This window comes from Sebastes fasciatus, chromosome 1 (assembly GCF_043250625.1).
Source record: "Sebastes fasciatus isolate fSebFas1 chromosome 1, fSebFas1.pri, whole genome shotgun sequence".
NCBI lineage: Eukaryota > Metazoa > Chordata > Actinopteri > Perciformes > Sebastidae > Sebastes > Sebastes fasciatus.
The window spans coordinates 4,292,817-4,312,774 of record NC_133795.1 but is presented as its reverse complement, the minus strand read 5'-3'; the positions used below and the strand labels follow the sequence as shown (position 1 = coordinate 4,312,774).

The 19,958-nt window shown below is 40.5% G+C and overlaps 1 protein-coding gene across 1 annotated transcript in view; it reads left to right on the top strand.

Moving 5' to 3' along the window:
• Window positions 1-19,958, top strand: part of cntn4 (contactin 4) — a 177,487-nt gene that overhangs the window by 86,539 nt on the left and 70,990 nt on the right. Inside the window, exon 6 of the mRNA XM_074645407.1 lies at window positions 19,223-19,426. Within this exon, the coding sequence (XP_074501508.1) occupies window positions 19,223-19,426 (204 nt within the window). The remainder of the gene's footprint in view (window positions 1-19,222; window positions 19,427-19,958) is intronic.

Genomic DNA, 19,958 nt, shown 5'->3' with positions numbered 1-19,958 from the left:
TATGTTTGTCTAAAAAAGAGCTGATATGCTAACTGGAATAAGGAAACGCCTTTGCCAAATCAATTTTGAAAACATTTAACTCACGACTGGTCAGCTGTTTCTGCTGTCGGCGTCTTCTCAGATATTCCCATAACGCATGAATGCTCGTCGTCGTCTCCGGACAACATGAAACATGGCCAATACCAGCCGACATGAAAGGACAATTAAAACGTATCCAATTGAAACAAATTCATGAAGAATTCTCCATTTTTCTATCATAGATAGTTAGATGGCCAAGCGGACTTGTTTTGTTTTCTGTTCACAACCTCTACTTCTTTTACTGTTTACTGGCGGATGACAGCCATGCGTAGCCCATAGTGCCAACTTCTCACCAAACTATGCTTCAGCCGAGTTTAAACCAGTTTGCTTGCAATTGAATGGAAACTTGGCGAGGGTTTGGTTGGGCTGGTGCTGTTTTAATGTCCAGTTGTTTCAATGGCATCGTTGATTTGGTCATCAGCACCTTACATCTGCCACTATGAGGGACTGAAAGATTTCCAAGGGATTCTGCTACAGGGCTACAGCTGATTTAAATTGTCTGCCTCGTTTTAATGTCGGCTGAATTAAACTACTATGCAGTCCTATGTATTCATCACTGTTTGTTCCCAAGCTAAAGGCAAGCAATGCCTTGGATGAATTATATAAGGTATAATAAGACACAGATAATATGCTTATTTGCTCTCTTGCCTAGAGTTAGATGAGAAGATCAGTAATCTTGCATCAGTATGAAATACTAAGAGAGAGACAGGATTAATTTCTACTGTACAGCTATGAATTGGTTGGCCTGTTATGAAGCTAAATTTACGAGTTAAAATGTAGTTTTCTCGCAAAGTTCTTCATATTTTTTGTGTAATTACACAGATGTGTCCTTTCGTAGCTCCTTCTCTTCTCTTATTGGAACTGCTATATGCAACAGCTGCTTGGATTACATTTTTCTTCAATTGACAGACACCTAACAGATATCACTGATTCATGCGCTGGTCCGCGGTGGTAAAAACGCTGCTTGTCTGGAATTGATTGTAATTGTTTGGGGCTTGTATCCTTTTGGGCTTTTACCTGGCGGAAGCTTGGCAAGCGTCGGTGGCAATCTGGAATTTGAGATTTATTTGCGAGCAGTTCGGCTGACAAGCCCGTACTTGATTGTTCTCTATACTGTGAACAGTTGCTTCGCTGACTCTTTTCACATCTGACAATTTGTGCTGAAGTAATCCAATTAAGGTTTGGTTTTTAAGACCAATGGGGAAATAATCCCAACATGTCAGGCATCTTCAGGCACATGAAAAGCCCCCTCAAGACACTTGTCTCCTCACTAATAAACAGAGCCAATACAAGCTGTCAATTAGAAGTCTATTCTAGTGAGTTACGTCTCTCAGCTGTAATAGAAGCTACTATCACCGTGTCATTCAGCTGGATAAACTAACTAGTCACTTGGTTGTCATCATGGTCCTTCTTGCATTAAGCAGATGCTTTAACAATGTGTTGATGTGTCTTCAATTCACACTGGCTCATCTTGCCCCAAATCATCTTGACATATAATGATTCAAATGTTGCTTTGACGTATGTTTAAGCATGTTCGCTTCCATGTTTTAGAGCAAGCCCTATAATAAGAATCTGGCATGCAAAGCAATTTTAACCTAAATCACCATAAAGCTTTTACCTGTCAATTCATACTATAACACAGTAGTTCCCAATGTATTTCCCTTGAAGCACCCCACTTGCCTCAATTTGAATAAGTTAATTCAGTCTATTACATGTCAACTCTCTTTAATGAATATAACTTGTCAGTTTCGTCAACATAAATAAAATGATGACATCTTGACGGATTCGCCAAGTGAATGCAGATACATAATATGATCTTTTTTGTTTACTATAAAAGTGTTAGAGCCAAAATAAATTTTATGTTATTGCGGTTAAATAAATGTAATGTAATATTTGTTTGATTGATGGTAGACCGCCCCAGTAATACAGGTGCAGGCCTCCCTTTGTGTGTGGCAAGTGGGAGAGCAAATTGATTTTTTAGCGCAGTGAAAATGTTGTGTTTGAAAGGCTAAACGCCAACAAATATGAATTGAAGCAGAATATTTTGTTAGTTAAAAATGTTGTGACATTTTTTTATCTTTTAATCTTTCAATACATTTTGACTTTTGGATTTTACAACGGTCTGGAGGTATTGAAAATGTTTGGATAACACGAGTTACAAATAAACCTACGCAGCCACCACTGGAATCTAATTCTACAAAAAGTATAATACTAATCATAATAGTGTAGCCTGATCTTTATCTTCAACAGAATGTGGCCTACCAAGTAGAACAAAAATAGATCTTTTTAAATAGTTTTATATACAGACTTTTGTATAAATGTATAAGTGTGTTATTATGATTTTGGTTATTCATGTGCAAATCTAATTTTGAAAAACTCAGAGCATACAAATCCTGGCGCACCCCCTGTGGTCTTTGGCGCCCCCCTAAAGGGGGCCCGGACCCCAGTTTGGGAACCACTGCTGTAACATACTGTATATCAGCACACAACAATATATTCAGCTCCAGTTACATTCATCCATTTACTCACCAGAGAGAATAAAACAGAAAATAACAGACATCAAATCAACAGGCTTCCCCACACATCCTGGCCAGGCTGTTGGCACTAAACACACACACACAAATACACGTTCAGCCAAGCTGCTGGTCGGAGCATCACAGTATTCAAACTGGCAACAATGAAAAGCAATCACTCTGCAGGCAAAGACCTAAGTGTTTTGCCAGTACTGGTTTTCTTTGTTGACCTGATTCGTTGCTTTTGTTACATCCAAAATGGCACTGCCTCTGCTTGTAGAAGGGAATGCTGCCGGTAACCTGGCAACATAGATTTGTTTCTTCCACGTCATGCCGAAACCAAAGTGATTACCTTGAAATTTAGGTTAGGATATCCGTTAACCAGAAAGTCATTAGTCAGCAAACTGAAGTAGAGAATTTATGTTTTTAATTAATTAAAACTGAATTGGCCTGTAAAGGAAATTAGTGGCATAACGTACATTGAATAAAAATGTGTCGTCCTAACCTGAATTATAGCCTACTTGGTGATGGCTCTCCTTTTGTGTTTACCGGTTGTAGATCTCTACAAGGCTACAACCTGCAACGACATGTTACAATTATATCATTGGTAATTAGTCAGTCTACATGATCATATTTGTTTCATGTACATTTAGTGCTTGTTTGAAATTTGGCAGATGTTTTATTTATTTGTATATAATTATTATTTATTGATTTCAGAAATGTCAGGAGCATGATGCAGATGCTTCTTTTGCCTTTTGAAAACACTTGTAGTTTTGTAGTTTTAATTTTAAAAGGACCATGTTCCTTCATTCCCAAGAACACACACACACACTGAAGTTTATTTTGACTCAGTCCCATCCTGCTGCTGTAAATACTCAGGAATACACTAAATGTATATCAATCCGCTGCTGAAAATAGTCTCTAATAAATACACCATTTCCTTCTGTTTGAGTAACGTTTGCTAAAAACTACAGTGCCCCAGTGTTTTAGCTAATTATTTTACCTTTTTGAAAACTGAAACCATTAGTTTGTGACCTGTTTTTATAGATTTACATCTTCTGTAGGAAAAAAGTGGGCTTGGGGCTGTGAGCAACAGACATGGTAGGGGATTTGTCATGAAAAGCATAACAGCACTATTTTTAACTACTACTCTGTTGCCAGTGGTTTCACTTCATTACCGTTAAATATATCATAGATCAGGCTCTTTTTGAATTGTGTTATCCATTACAGTGAATGCCACTGCATTCACTTTAAAGGTCTACAATGCAATTTTTGTCAGTTACATTATGTTTATGAGATAAATAAATGTTTGTGAATGTTTTTAAATGAATTCACGTTTCATTGGCAGATCAATTTGATTTTGCTAATTGATGCAGATTTTCCTGTTATACAGACACAAAAGAGATGTTTGGAAGAGTAGGATAAATGCATTTCTAACATGCAACAGTGAACACTCAAAGTTCACAAGTGATGTTAGTAACTTGAACTTCACAGCTTTTATGATCAGAATCAATTAAATCTAATATAAAAATTGGACAGTAGTTACAGGCTGTGGTGCCTCAGTTCAAAGCTTTCCTTTTGCTTTACTAGGGGCAAGAATTCAGGAAGCAGCTCATCAATCTCAGTTTTATTATTTTATTGCAGATCTGCTTGGCCTGTCAGGAGCAACCCAGTCACCAGAAACAATGTTGGCATTGTACTTTTCTGCAAACCACGGAGACGTTGAAGGGCGATGTTTCTGAACCAAAAATAAGTTTCATAAATACATTTCATATCAGCCTCGTATCACACTTGCAGAAACACACAATGCCACGTGATTAACGTTGTGAAACAATTAGTTAGGTTTAGGCAAGAAAAAAGACCATGGTCTGTGTTCAAGTAATACCTTAACAACGTAACGTAACGTAACGTAACGTAACGTAACGTAACGTAACGTAACGTAACAGTGTAACGTTACAACGTAACACAACAGAGTAACGCAACAACGTAACGCAACAACGTAGCGCAACAACGTAGCGCAACAACGTAGCGCAACAACGTAACGCAACAACGTAACGCAACAACGTAACGCAACAACGTAACGCAACAACGTAACGCAACAACGTAACGCAACAACGTAACGCAACAGCGTAACGCAACAACGTAACGACCGTAACAACTCAACTATGTCAAATAAATAACAATTGCCCATAGCGGACTTTCTTATGTAACGTTTTACAACTAGCGTTAACACCTGTTTTTTTGACCGCTCCACCACCATTCCCGCCCGCCCTTAGAGGACTTCCTCGCTCGTTATACTCGTTATTATACCATATAACTTTCAATAACGGTCACTTGATATACTACCTCATTCGGTCCGACCCATGTGCAAAAATGTCCACATTTGATGTTTGCAGAAACGTATAATACCAACAGCTTTTTCCTGGCAATTGGCCTGGTCATAAATTCACTGAAACAAGATAACTAATGAGGAAAAGGCCAACTACCACACCATGATATGAGAGACTGTGCCCAGGATGTGAGGAAATACAGAAATCTGCAGGCAGCCTAACAGGGAATGAAAAGTGTTGGTGATAAGGGAGTACAATTTTACATTCATGAAATGCTTTCTTCTTCTTTATTCTAAGGGCTGTTTGACCTAGGGAAAAGAATTTTCCTGTCCTGACCATTTACAATTGATCAAAACAAATTGTAAAGTTTGTTTGTGTAGGTGACACTGTCCTGATATGGGTGACGGCCATTACAAGGTCCTATTCGTGAGCCAATTTCCCTCCTTCTGAATAGAGAGAATTTCCTGTTTCATGTTGCATCAGGTTGCTTTGAGCAGGTGTAATAAAGCATAGCACCTGCCCCAAACCCTGAATACCAAACTATATATGAGAAAATAAAAGCTGAAAAAAAGATGGTGATACATATTCAGTGCTTGTAGTGCTCTATTGCATGCTTAGAGTTGGAGAAAATCTCATATGTTCATTCATCTGCAGTCATATTTTATGGCATTCCTTTGAGATATCTCAGTGTGGCATCAGCAGCCTGACAGCCAATAACAAGACAATAATGACTGTCGGGCCACCTTCCCTCCCTCACAAGGACCTCATTGCATTTTAATCAAATTCTGCATGTGGGTGGCACATTCAAGGAAAACCTCTGCACATCCCTATTCAGCACCATATGTTTGCAGACCTTCCCATAGCGGTGGCACCCTCGGTGAATGCCCGAGGCTCCGGAGGGTCTCCACCTGCCAGTGGGGGCTCTCAGAGGACACATTATGCATGGCAGACAGCTGTCCGTGCCCGCTGAATGCAGCGTGAGCCCGTCCATGCAGAAAGACGTGTTCGGACAGAAGAAGGAGCTCGATAAATGGGTGTGGATGGTGTGCTGCTCGTAGGATAGCACACATCTACTGCATATGTCAGAACTACCCATCACCACAGTCATGTGATGTGCATGAGTGGATGTGTGCTGCATCTTTAGGGAGGTTGGTCTTTATGTGTCACTGTGCTGTATATACAGCAGCTTCATACATTAAACAAAAACAAGATTATTAAACCTTAAATTAAAGGATAAACCAACGCCTGTAGTTTCATGGTGGTAAACTGGTGGTAGTTTCCTGGTTTGAGTATGTCATGAATGTGGCACCTTCTCTCCCCCATAACCTGTAGAGCCTCGAATATCATTATTAATAAGACAAATATCAGAAACTTACTGTTGCGTAGCTACTCTATGATGAATTCAAACAAAAGCAAAGGTGGATAAAGCCACAAGTTATAAATACAATACTGATAACAGAGAAATATTTTAGGATTATAATGCCATATATATAATACATTTTTCCATAAAAGAAAGATGTTTAAGGTGGTGCTCAGACAGAGCGCGTTTTTCAGGTGGAAAACACGGAGCACACCGCACTGGCTTTTTGTTGCCCATTCAGACAGCGTTTTTTGCAGTTCGCTGTCTTTTTATTTTATATGTTGCTAGGCACCCATCAAATGAGTGTCAACGTTTCCTTAATACAAACCATGAACTGTACGCAACCCAAATAGTTAATAGTAGAGTTTTAATTAATGATAATCAATTTAACTGTAATCTCAAGTACTGCACTAATTTGCCTTTTTTTTCAACTCGAGGCATTCAGAGCACTCCTGTAAACATGAGGCGCTCAGCAACAAAAGCAGCATGCAAAACGCTTCAATCTCATTGAAAACAATTAGAAAAAGCCGCCCCAGGCTACTAAAACGCACCGTCTGATCAGGGCCTGAAGGTGCAAAGTTTGAAATTCAGAGCAAATCTATTGAAAGGCACACAAAGCACGGAGAAACTCATATTACAACACACACAGAGGGAGAGTGACTTCATTCTCTGCTCAGGTAGACATTACTCCTCTATATCTTTACATAGCAAATAGTTGTTTGCTGCTATATTAATGCTCTAAATATCGAATTTAACGCCTCTAAATATTATAATGACATAGAAAATACACAGAATAATCCAAATATATAGGCTAACTGTAGAGGTTTATTATTATTTCAGATTATCAGGTATATTCTAAGTCATTAAGGGGATGTTGGATTTTATTCAGGGCCGTAAAAGAGAAAAAAAATCTAATTTTGAGCCAGGAAAATGGTCGGAATGATCATATAAACATTTATTAAAAATATACTGGATTATTAAAGAGCCATATTTAACAAAAGTGGTGCAAATCCCCGTATGGCTGGTGCTGGAGCTTATCAAGTTCATGAGAAAAGTCCATTGTAACAACCCACTTTATTTTCTTATATTCTGAGTTCATCTTTTAAAAATGTTGATCTTGTTATCTTCCCCTTTTGTAACTCTTAAACATAATGTGGAAATTAAAAAAACACAAAATCAATCATCATTTTTAAAAAAGAGAACAAGACAACATTGATTTTTGTTGTGCGTCACCAAGCAACAGTATTCAAATGACTTACTTGAATATCCTGCAAATTGTGACTTTTAATGTCAAATACCGAATGTAAGAGATCCTTTTGAAGTCACTGTGAGATGAAGATATCATCACAAACCTCTCCATACATACACTAATGAGCAAGGACATGTTTACTCCAGTGGTGTTTGTTGATGATACTGTACATGACTCATATTTAGTATATTTCTCTTTTTTTTCCATCATGGATTATTCTGCTCTTAATCTGATTAGCAGACGACACATTTCACAATCTCCATGAGTAATCTGCTTTCACAATCCCACATTCAGTCATATTTCCCCCTCTTCATCTGTCTGGGGACTCCAGCTCTCTGGAATTATACCACATGTCACTGTCACACCATCCATGCCGAACGCACAGAGCCTTTTTCTCCAAACCCATTTCAGTTTTGACGCAATGTGGCTCAGTTACCTCACAGTGAAGAGAAGCTTCAGTGACAAGCAGCGAACAACATGACAGCAGCATGAAACGGGATCTGGTGTGTTTTCAGGCAGTGACACTCTGACTTGATTGGAGTTTCTAATCACGTAGGAAAAGGTCACAGAGGAGTCTGAGTGCAGCGCACGATCATTTCCCCGAAGACATGTGTGAGTGACATGCTTCCTAAATCTCTTTTTAAGCTTCTTAAAGTTTACAGTACACATAGCTGTTGTTATTGTTGCATTTGAAGTGTATGTGTGAGGGGTGTGAAAGTCTTAAAGAGAGGGAGAAGCGAAGGTTGTGGAGCATACTGTAGGTTTGCATGTATAGATGTGTGTATAGTAGGTGTAAAGAACTAAATTCAGACGTTCCCGTTTCTTTTTCTTCGTGGGCGACAGTGTGTAAGCACCGCCATCCTCTCTGCTGGGCTGCAGCCACACGTCATGTCCTCAGGCTCCCCGGTGCCGCTGCATAAACACAAATCCTTCGGTGCCCGTGGGGATTTCATCCCAGAAGAAATGCGCTGTCACCTGCTGTGCAAGGGGAAAATAACAATTGTCGAAAACATGACAGCTCCGTCCACAGCACCCAGCTTGCTTAGCAGAGCACTGGACCGCAATTCTAAGTTGAGTCCATAACACCTCATAGCTGGCTAGCCTCTACAGCTATATTACTGCATCTACTGGTGCAAAGAGTTCAGCTCAGTTAGTGGGATTGTTTACTGCTCTCAGACTGTGTTGAGCTTTACACTGAACCAAGCAGGTTTACTTTAATTGTGGGTGCTTGATATTCTGGTTTATGTCCTCCAAAAAACAATAAAGTGGTTTAATATTTTCAGGTAAAATATGTTTGTTTTCCTACATAACTGATAATTGCGATAAATCCAATACGTGTATCTGGTAAATCTTTCCCTATAAAATGTCAAAAGATAGTGAAAATAGCCATCACAATTTTTCTTAAAATCCAAGGTGGCAGTGTCAGCTGTCTTGTTTTATGCAAAGAACAGTCCCAAATAGTCAATTGATAGTCAATGATATAAAACAAAGAAAAACAGCCAATCTTCACAGTTGAGAAGCCGGAATTTGTTGACTTTTAATTTGTTGACAATTAATCTGTTGACGATCAAGCGAATCAAAGGGCAGCCTATCGTTGCAGCTCTAGTTTAGTTCATCAATGTTTCATTAGCATGTGTCAGAACACTACAGATATGACCAGTTAGCACCAAAGTATTGTCAAAATAAAAACAGAACGGCCTTAAAAGGGAACTCCATCTCTCCAAAGACTGTTAACAAGTTTTGAGGAGTACTATTGTATTTGTGAAAAGTCTGATAAATTGCCTCAAGTGATGTCACTCGAGTCAGCATTGGTCGGGACTGAAGACTATGAGTTTGAAAATTAAATAAATCGGGGGATGTGGATAAGTAGTGATCTTACCAGGCCCCTGTTGCTCCTCATCTCTGCTTGAGGCTAGAATCTCAAGGCTAAAGCACACAAATTTCTGACCGAACTGTCGGAAGTCAAGTTGCATCGTGGGTAATGTTGGCACCAGGTTTTGACAAGGAAGATGAAGACGTGGTATACAAAAGACAATATCTCTGGTTCTGCTGCCTGGATTTTGATCCTAAATCCTCTTTAGAGTCCACTTTTAAAAAGCTAGATGTTTATTGTGGATGTTATTAAAAGTATATTTTCCTCTTGGTAGAATAAGGTTATTGGTTTGACCTGCAGTGGAACAGTAGCTGTATAACTGTTAACGACTGTCTCGTGAGTGCAGGACCATTGAGGATCCATGTTGTCCCATACGTCCCAGCGCGCTTAGTCTTACCTGTTGAAAGAATGATGCAAGCCAGAGCTACAGCTGCATCAGATAGCATGTTGCAATCTGCTTCCTTGTCTTCAGGGAACAGACGTTATAGTCAAAACATTTGGATTCCTCAGAGGCTCTGTTGTGTTCTTTGTGATCTATTTTAAAGGAAGTTACAGTTGCCACCGGACATCGAAGGTTAAAGTGTCAGTGATACAGATGATGATTGACTTTAACTTGTTACCTTTGATAATCTTGGATCCAATTATTACATATAAGGCAACTTTTCTGCTGCCTTATTTGTTTTGATTTTGATGGTTAATTTGATGCAATAACATTTTTTTATATATTTAATATTTTTATTGATATATATTTCTATTTTTCAAAATACTGTTGCAGGATTTCAGTATCATCTCCTGTCTTATAAGTTATGTTGGCGCAAGATTCTGAGGTTTTTTTTATTTCATGAATTTCATTTTCATTGAAACTGTATTACATCATGATGTATCTCAGAAAAAGTATCCTTGCTTTACAACACACGTACAGCATCACCTACCACACTTACAATAACACACATCACAGATTAGAGAGAAATATCAATGTGAGGATGACAAAGCCCGAGATGAATAAATGATATGTAAGAAGAAGCGAACAGGGCAAATCACACCTTCAGTTATCTGCGTCACACCTTTTTCTGCTGCTCACTGGCACTCACATTCTAGCACATACACACACACATACATGCATGCATAGAGCCACCTATAGGTGCATAGGTGTCATTCTTTATTCATTCAGCAATGGACAAGAAAAGCAAGAGAGTCTGTGCTAGAGGAAATATTTGAAGTATATTTTTTGCCCCCACTACCCAATTACCGACAACCTAAACAGACAGTTATGAGTTAAGAGTACTAATATGACCTACTTCAATATATTAACCTTTATTTCACAGAGTTATATATGAAAATATGCCGGCTCTACACGTTGTTTTCCTCCGCTGTCTCTCTCTTTCTGCCTTCAGAGCAGTGGCTGAGCAGCTCTCGTTCTTCGGAGGCAGACCATTAAATTACCAAAATAAAATGACAAACATCGCCTAAGAAATCGCTCAAAAGGAAAAACAACCAGCAATATACTATCGCCGATAGACGATTTATTAGTCCGACTATACTGCATTTATAACTTGCATAAACTGTCTGACCACGGCGATCAACTGTAAAGGCAAAGTGAGCAGCAACTTGAAAAATATTAGACGTATTGGCCTCCAAAAGCACATCAATGTAGCAGGAGTTAGACTTAGCAGGACAGGTTTTGGTTTCTACTGTCTGCTAATGTGACCAATGTGATCAGAGATCCTACCTGCTCTTACTGTCAGCAGTGGAGGGACGATGAAGAAGGGCCTTAGTGCAGATCAGACATAACACACCCTGCCAGTCCAGATCCGAGCACAAAGGCAGAGCGGGTGCTGCCTCCACGCGGTAACCACACACTCACTCTCCATCTGACAGGCCAATGTCAGAGCATGCCAGAAATATATGGTAATTACTATCTGCAGAGTCAAAGGAGGGGGAATGGATTAACTCAACCTGGTTACAACACGAGTCGGATTTTTCTAAACCACGACGCCTCTAAAAATGTGTGTTTCTTCCAAATGTGCAGTCCAGTTCTCCTCCTGTCTGTCACTGTGGATCACAGGCAGCAAGAGGAGCTGAGCGGCTGTCAGTTTCTGTCTTTTTCAAAGCCAGCCGCATTAATGGGCTGCCAGTGTGACCCGGCCGCGCTCTTTGTACTACACGATTACTGTGTTTAGGCGTGGACCTAATGCTGCTGACCTCTATTTTCTAATGGGGAAAGACCTTTAAGGGGCACTCAAGACTAAAAATCCCTTGTGTGCATCTCCTCTAAGAGTAGATCTGTGTGTGTGTGTGTGTGTGTGTGTTGTCCCCATCTTTGCTCCCACCCGAGGCTTTGAGAACATAGAGCATGTGCATCCTGTCCGGTCCTGTAAAGGAAACAGTGGAACAGAAGATTCTTGGAGCCTGGAGCAGATATGGGAGTACTGCACTCAGTAACACAATGTGGGATGACAGTAGCTTAACTGTGGAGAGGGTTTTTTTTCTGTTTCTGTTTGTTTGTTTCTGTGCAAAGAGGCATCCTTTCATAGATGCTCTTGGAAATCAGTGAATGTCTAGATTCTAATAGGACCGAATTGTGAGTTTGTTTCTCTCAGTTGACTTTTGGGACTTTTCTCATGTGGAGTCTGGGACCATGTTTGGCTCCGTGAGCACGACTCTCCATGGCTCTGGAAGCATTTTTAGAAGAAGTAGTTCATGTTGTACCAGATCAGTCTTGCTGACACGACCCGGCAATCCCTCCTACTCATGAATGTAATACCACGCTGCTGACGCCTGTAATCAGAGAATTATCCAGCCTGAGAAAGGACGAGTGTGAACCGTTTTGTTGTAAATTTGTGCGTTTTGCAGCATGTCCACGTCCCACTGCTTTGTAATTGGGTGATTAAAAATGCATATTGTTGTCACAGTGTGCTCTTACACTATGTATTATTAATATAAAATGATGAGGCAGCTGATGCCGATTATATTATGATGCATCCTGATGTAACAGTAAAACTGCAGACCTCCTTTTGTATTGACAGATGGCTGCTTTGTTTGTTCTGTTTTTTTGTTGTTGTTCTTCATAGTAGTAGAGCCTGTGTCCAAATGAATATGTATTGCTTTTAGCAGTTGGGTTCAGACCCCCCTAGGGAGTGTCAGTGGCTGGCTTCGCTCTGGGCTGCAGCAGGAGGAAGAGAAGCAGGCCAGGGCCTGTATTGTGTAGAAATTAATCACATTACAGGAAAAGAAAATAGCCATGGCTGGTTTTTGAACTGCTGGCTGACGTCACTGACTGTAACAGATACACGAGGCCTGCCAGTCGAGGCGGTCGCAATCATTTACTACAATTGCTCCACTTTACGGTGACTTTGCTCAGTTGTCATCTGCTGCATTTTTGTTTATCTACCTTAAATCAGCTGTCAGGGATGCGGCGCTCATCTTTTCATTGTTGACTTCGATGATGCAATATTTACAAAGCTGGAGAAACCTCTACAACAAATGAGACTGAAATGTACTCGATTTGGACGGTTGCTTTGAGCGGCAGCGTTCTTCGTGCATACATCCTCTAATGTCTTTATTAGATGACGCCATCAGATTTATTTGTTGTACAACTAATATGGCAACAGTGAGGTAATGGACACATGTACAAATTGATAATTCAATATAAGAATAAGTACATACGGAAATCAAAGGAGCGCTCGTCATGGAGAGCACTAACCAGCCTGTAAAAACAGTCTTATTATGTCCTCTGTGGCTTTGGTGGAGCTTTCTGAAGTTCTGTTTTTCTAAAAACAAATAGCCAGATGATGTCATCAGAGTTCACTTGTTTTGGGTTTGGTGATATTTTTTACAATAAAACAATTTAGGTTTAGGCAACAAAACTACTTGGTTAGGTTTAGGATGCTAGCTGTATGCGACTGTAATAATGGATATTGGCTGTAATTCATCACTTTTATTATCTTATAATACACCCATGGGCTGTATGCTGAAAGCCTGTACCGTGGTGGATGTATTAACGTCTCTGTTCCCAAACAACCGGCTATCAACCAGTAGCTAATAGTGCTAGTAGCACAACATAAACAGAATTTAATGTAGTTGTAGGCTATTTACTAACACGCAGGGCAAAAGCTCCAGACACAATCTCTCTCCTTGATATGAAGTTTGAGATTGCTCTCAAAATCTGTGTGCTGGATTTTTCCAACTTCCATTTATGTCCATCGCTCACTTTATGCTCCTCTGGGAAGTGGCCGCGCAATAAAATAAATGAATAAATAAGTAAGTAAATAGTTATAGTGGTGTGCATATTCATGACATTTTTATTGTTCAACACAGGTTGTTTTTCTTTTGTATGGCACTTTGTAGGTGGACGTTTTACTTGCGTCCTCTGATAATACAGCAGTCGCCTTCAGTCCATCTTGGATTTTGAGGTCGGGGTCGGTGAGGTTCGTCCGACTTTCCGACTCTGAAATCCAACTTAGGGGGGCTTTCTAGTTGAAACTTCTACCTGGACAAATGGAACGCAGCATTAGCTTTCACTTCTTATTAATATAAGTTCTTTCACATTAGTTAAGTACATAAGTTACGTAACAAAAGTAAGGTAAAATAAGTCAACGTTGACATTTGGTTTCACACGGGACATGAAGAGCTCTCTCCTGAGTGAAAGTCCTGTGTTTGACCTGACCATCTACCCAGACCACCTCCCTATGTGGACTTTGTTGGTCTTTATACTACATCACCTGACTTTCTCCTTTGTTCCCGTCATAATTAGTACAACCACTCGAGGTCGGCGTCATCCTATTGTACTCATATCAGTGATCAACCATGTGAATAGATGATAACGGCCTTCTAAACCTACTAATAGGTGAAGTAGTCCCCTTCTAACCCATATCTATGAGGCTGATAACCGTTGATAATGCCCATTCAATCAGCTGATATCATTCAAAACGAGTTGTGCACTTCTAGTTTATGAAAGCATTCATTCATTTTAACCGACCTTCATGAAGCTACCTGCTCACACTGGAGAGTAACATTTCGGCTGACAGTATACACACATAACTGTGTGTGCGTCCATCCACAGGTGCCCCAAGCTGATAAAGTCTTTCCCTTTCTGGGCTGTCATGAAGGATGATAGACCTGCTTTGGGATTACTGCCCACCGTCTTTGTCTTCGTTCTCAATCTTTACATTATCTCAAATCAGTCTGGACGTGATCTTAACCGTGTAAGGAGACGGGCAAGTTTGACTTGCACGACTTGTTCGGTCTTTGAATATTCAGTGAGGCCTGTCCTTTGAAGCTGCTGCTAGGTCTCCTTTTGTGAGTGAAGCAGCTTTATTCATTGTGACTTATGCAAAGTGATCTTTAACCTAGAGGGAAACCACAAAGAACTCTTCAGGGACTTCTGCAAACCTCTCCACAATGGATCATGTTTTGGAAATGACGGGACCAGACCAAAAGGAGCAATAGACTCTAGTAGAGTTGTGTTTTACAATAGTCCAACATCAAGATCATTGTATGCTGTAAGAAAAAAACAACAACATGCAACATCGTAGTATCTAAAACAACTTAGATTGTTCATTTGAGCTCATGTGCTCATAAGGCTGATGCCCTGTTGCCATGGCAGTGATTGTAATATTGTCTCCAAGGGCAGCTGGATTCCTTCTACATTTTGTCCCGGAGATGTCCCGTTTTTATGCCAGGGAGCATTGTGTAACCCATAAAATCAATGCCCTGGATGATTTTGTGACGACGGTTCGGCCAGCTGTGCGAGACATCTCATTATGTCTTCGCTCTCTGCGGCATTCTGCAGCTCATGTTGTGCCATGTAGTCATATGGGTTTTAAACATAGAACGAGAGCAGGTGCAGCCATAGTCCAAAAGCGCTGGAGAGGAAACAAACACAAACAACATGCCTTATCCTGCCTTGAAGTGTCCCTTGTCCCCATGGACCTCTGCTGTGCCATCACTCTGTGCTCAGCTCCACACGCACAGCAGCCAAACCCTAAGCCCGAGCCCCGAATGGTGCCGATCGCCCGCCTCCATTGCTTCCCGTGGAGTACAGTACCTGCTCCTCGCAGCCAGCAGGGGACTATGGGATCATGCTGTGATAAATTGCCAAGCAGCAAGGGGACGCAGGGGGTTCCTCCAAGACTGTTTTGCTTAATTGCTAGTCCGCTAACAAATGGTGTGGTTTAAGCACAGCAGGAAAACCGCGTATATCTGTCAGTTAGACTCGCTGCAAAACTCCAGAGCAGCAGATAACGTCACGACGTTCATGTTTGATTAATTGACTTCAATAATGTAAAGAACTCATCTCGCAGTAGATCTCATAGCCTAACCCATAGAAGTTACTGATGGACTGTATCCAATTCATTCAACACAGCTACAGAAAGACAAATGGAGGCTTAAATTATGAAAAATATTACGTGACAAACATACAGCATTTCTACCACTTCAAATATGTGGAGCACATACTGCGTATTTGCATTTTTGAAATGACGCTCGTTTCTGAAATTGCAGGACACCGGGTTGTAAAATGAGGTTCAATCTTATTTCTCAGATGCCGTGTGTGATTATTTCTGCATCCCATTTCTTATATCTCTGTGAGATCATGGTAGAGATGATGTCTGGTTGAATTATGGTGCTGGTCCCAGTGAGTGTGACAATGATGTAGTGATTTAAAGCATTTTTTATGAATTTTGTGTGAATTACATTGTGCTCTTGAAAACCTGCACATTTTGCCGAGCATTTGTTTCAATTTAAACACTGGTTCACACTTAATTGGATTATCGACCAGGTTAATGAAGTCCCATAATTACTTCATTTCATCTACTGTAACAGTTAGTCATTACTTATTGTTACATAGTAATTACACAACTATCATTCATTTATGAACTTCTCAATAATTGGCCTATGATTTTTATAATTTGTTCTCTTTCTTAAAAGCACATCATGATGTCAAACTGAAAGCCTAATGAACCAGATAACTGCATAAACTGCATAAACTAAGTCTTGATCTGGCTTCTTACAGACGTTACACAGAGTGGAGAAAGAAAGAAATCTTTTTATGTGGATCTCAAGACATCAAAATGTGTGTTTGGCTCATTCTGATATACTCCAACACAATGATGTGACATCGGGGAAAGGCTGACATTTAAACTCCAGCAATGTTTTATTGATTTTAGCAGCCTGACAGGTGCTCGCCAACATGATGCCCCACTTCCTGTTAGCGATAAGTCACCCCTTCGGCAGGTTTCTCTAAGACGGTTGAGATGTCATTCTAGAAAATGCTGCCTCTCCCATAAATACAAAACATTTCGCATTATGACTGCGATTGTATCAGCATGCCCCAACAACTCCTGTCAAATGCAGAAAATTTGGAGAAAAGCAAAGACGACATCATGTCATCTGTGAGTGATGGAAGTAACTAGCTGTAGCTCGCCAGTCACCACAATGAAACTCTATATCAGGATATTAGCTGGCTAGCATATGGTGTGGCTGTGTTAGCTAATAACATGATAATGATATTATGTGTAAATAATTAGGGATGCATCGATTTATCGGTATCGGACGATATTCGCCTGGTTGACTGCCATCGGCAAATAAGATGACATTTACCGATGGCAGTGGCCGATGTTTATCTGTTGTGTTGCCTCAATTTTGCGCTGGCTAAATGTTGTGTTGGTTATTTGCGATTGGTCTCGGACAACACTAACCAGCTGCTGATTCAGAAAAGAAGCCACTGCCCGGACATGACTTTGACATGACGGCGGGTGCCATGCGCACGTCTGCTTTGTTTACAAATAGAAGTGAAAGAAAAAGTCGGCTGTGTGGGAGTATTACACTGTCTCGGAGAAAGATCAGCAACAAGAACGTTATGTTCAACGAAAGTTTTTTGTTTTTTTTAAGATTATTTTTTGCCATTTTCAAGCCCTTATTGATACGACAGTGGACAGTTTAGAAAGGGGGAGAGAGAGAGAGAAGGCGCCATGCGGAAATGGCCGCCGCGGTTAGGACTGAGCCTTGTTATATGGGTGCCCACTCTACCAACTGAGCTATCGAGGCGCCCATGTTCAATGAAAAATTAGGCAGTAAAACAATGGCTTAAAACAATCACTTCGGTTTGGATGAGAAAAAAATGCTAAAATGGTTCATACATGGGCGGTCGTTAATATATGGGTGGCCCGTCCAAGTAAAGTCTATGTGTGAGAAACACTGCTCATGTTTCTAATCATTTTTACATTGACATTTAATTTATGTTTCACAAAACTAATATTTTTGTTGGGCTGTGTAGGTACTGAAACATTCTTCTCATTGATTATGTAGTTGAATAGCAGCGAAAAAGGCTTTTGAAGAAGTTATTTAAAAAAAAAAAAAAAAAATATTTAATTTGCAAGAAGGTTATATTAAAGGTTGTTTCATAAATGTGTTTGATTGAATTTTTGCTCATTCAAAGACGGTGTAATGAAATGCTGAAGGACTTTAAAACAGCTCAGTTAGTTTTTTAGAATCAAGAGGTTTTTGCTTTCGTGGCACAAAAGGGAATAAATAACAGTAAAAACAACACAAACAAAAACATCGGTATCGTTATCGGCCCAGAATTTTGCATCAGTGCATCCCTATAAATAATCATGTAAATTTGCTTTCAATTTATGTATGTATTTCTTCATTGATTATTTTAGTCAATTATTGTGAATGCTATTTGTCAGTTGGTTAACATGATACTGTAATGTTATCGGATTGAACACAATAATGGTTATTGTTATTAATTTGCTTCAATAAGCAATTGGTTCAGTAAGTTGTTCCGTTCATTAAAGACTCCAGATCATATGTACCTTATTGTAAAGTGTTACCTGCCTTTATTAGAAACTCAGTTGGTAATTCTAGTCGTCTGTCTGGGGATCTTTTTTTAAGTCAGACAACACGTACCCCGGTGCTCCCAAATCCCTCGTTCAGTATGCAGACCTCATCCACATGAAAAATGGTCATTTGACAAAACTCCAAAGTATCTCGGGGTCTTGTTCGCGAGTGAGGGGACGATGGAACGTGAGATTGGTCGGAGAATCGGAGCAGCAGGGGCGGTATTGCATTCGCTTTACCGCACCGTTGTGACGAAAAGAGAGCTGAGCCGGAAGGCAAAGCTCTCGATCTACCGTTCAATCTTCGTTCCTACTCTCACCTATGGTCATGAGGGTTGGGTCATGACCGAAAGAACGAGGTCGCGGGTGCAAGCGGCCGAAATGGGTTTCCTCAGGAGGGTGGCTGGCGTCTCCCTTAGAGATAGGGTAAGAAGCTCAGTCATCCGTGAGGGACTCGGAGTAGAGTCCTTGCTCCTTTGCGTCGAAAGGAGCCAGTTGAGGTGGTTCGGGCATCTAGCACGGATGCCTCCTGGGCGCCTCCCTTGGGAGGTGTTCCAGGCACGACCAGCTGGGAGGAGACCACGGGGAAGACCCAGGACTAGGTGGAGAGATTATATCTCTACTCTGGCCTGGGAACGCCTCGGGATCCCCCAGTCAGAGCTGGTTAATGTGGCCCGGGAAAGGGAAGTTTGGGGTCCCCTGCTGGAGCTGTTGCCCCCGCGACCCGATCCCGGATAAGCGGTTGAAGATGGATGGATGGACAAAACTCCAGATAATTACATTTGTTTGCAACCTCTCACTGATCCTGTCATCCATTTTCACCTTAGAGTGATATAACTTTATCACCATTTCCTCTCCCCTGAGGAGGTATGAAAATGATCACAAGCCGCCGCCGCCACAACCAAAATATCTCCCTGTTTCACGACCTTCTTAAAGTGTCATTTAAAGTGAGGATTCTCTTTTTCTTCTCTATCCACAGATCTGGTATTTTCCTGGATCTTTAACGAGTACCCGACATTTGTGAAGCAGGATACTCGCCGATTCATCTCGCAGGAGACGGGGAATCTGTACATCGCCAAAGTGGAGCCCTCAGATGTTGGCAACTACACCTGCGTGGTGACCAACACCGTCACAAAGACCCGAGTCCAGGGTCCACCCACTCCACTAGTGCTCCGCAGTGATGGTGAGCCCTGTTTTTGCATTAAACCACTTATATAACATACACAGCACTGCTGGCTAGAAGTGTGTTCTGGTTAATTGTGCTGCATATCACACTGTTTTGTTTTGTTGTAGAATCTGCTAAATATTCTGTCATTAGGACGTTAATCTGGGTGCAAATGTTGTCTCTTAATTGTACTGAGTTGGTTTGGTTTGTATGATTTCCCTTTTCTAAATGTGGATGTTACTGTGAATATTTAATCTGTATTTGCACACAGCTAATAATCTCCATAAGACCTCCATATTTGGTTACAGGCAGATTTGAGATACACCTTTACTGCATTTTATATACTGCAATTACTAGGATATAGTTTAACCCTCTGGAGTAATGTTTATTCCAATGTTGACTACATTATGAAGTCACAAAGTTTTCAGTTTGAGAGTGCGTTTCTCTAAAAGTATGAATTTGTATTTTATGTGTTTGATGTTTACAAGTGGTCATGCAATTGAGTGCTGCAGGAATGAGCCCTAAAACCTGAAAATGAGTTGGCATTGTT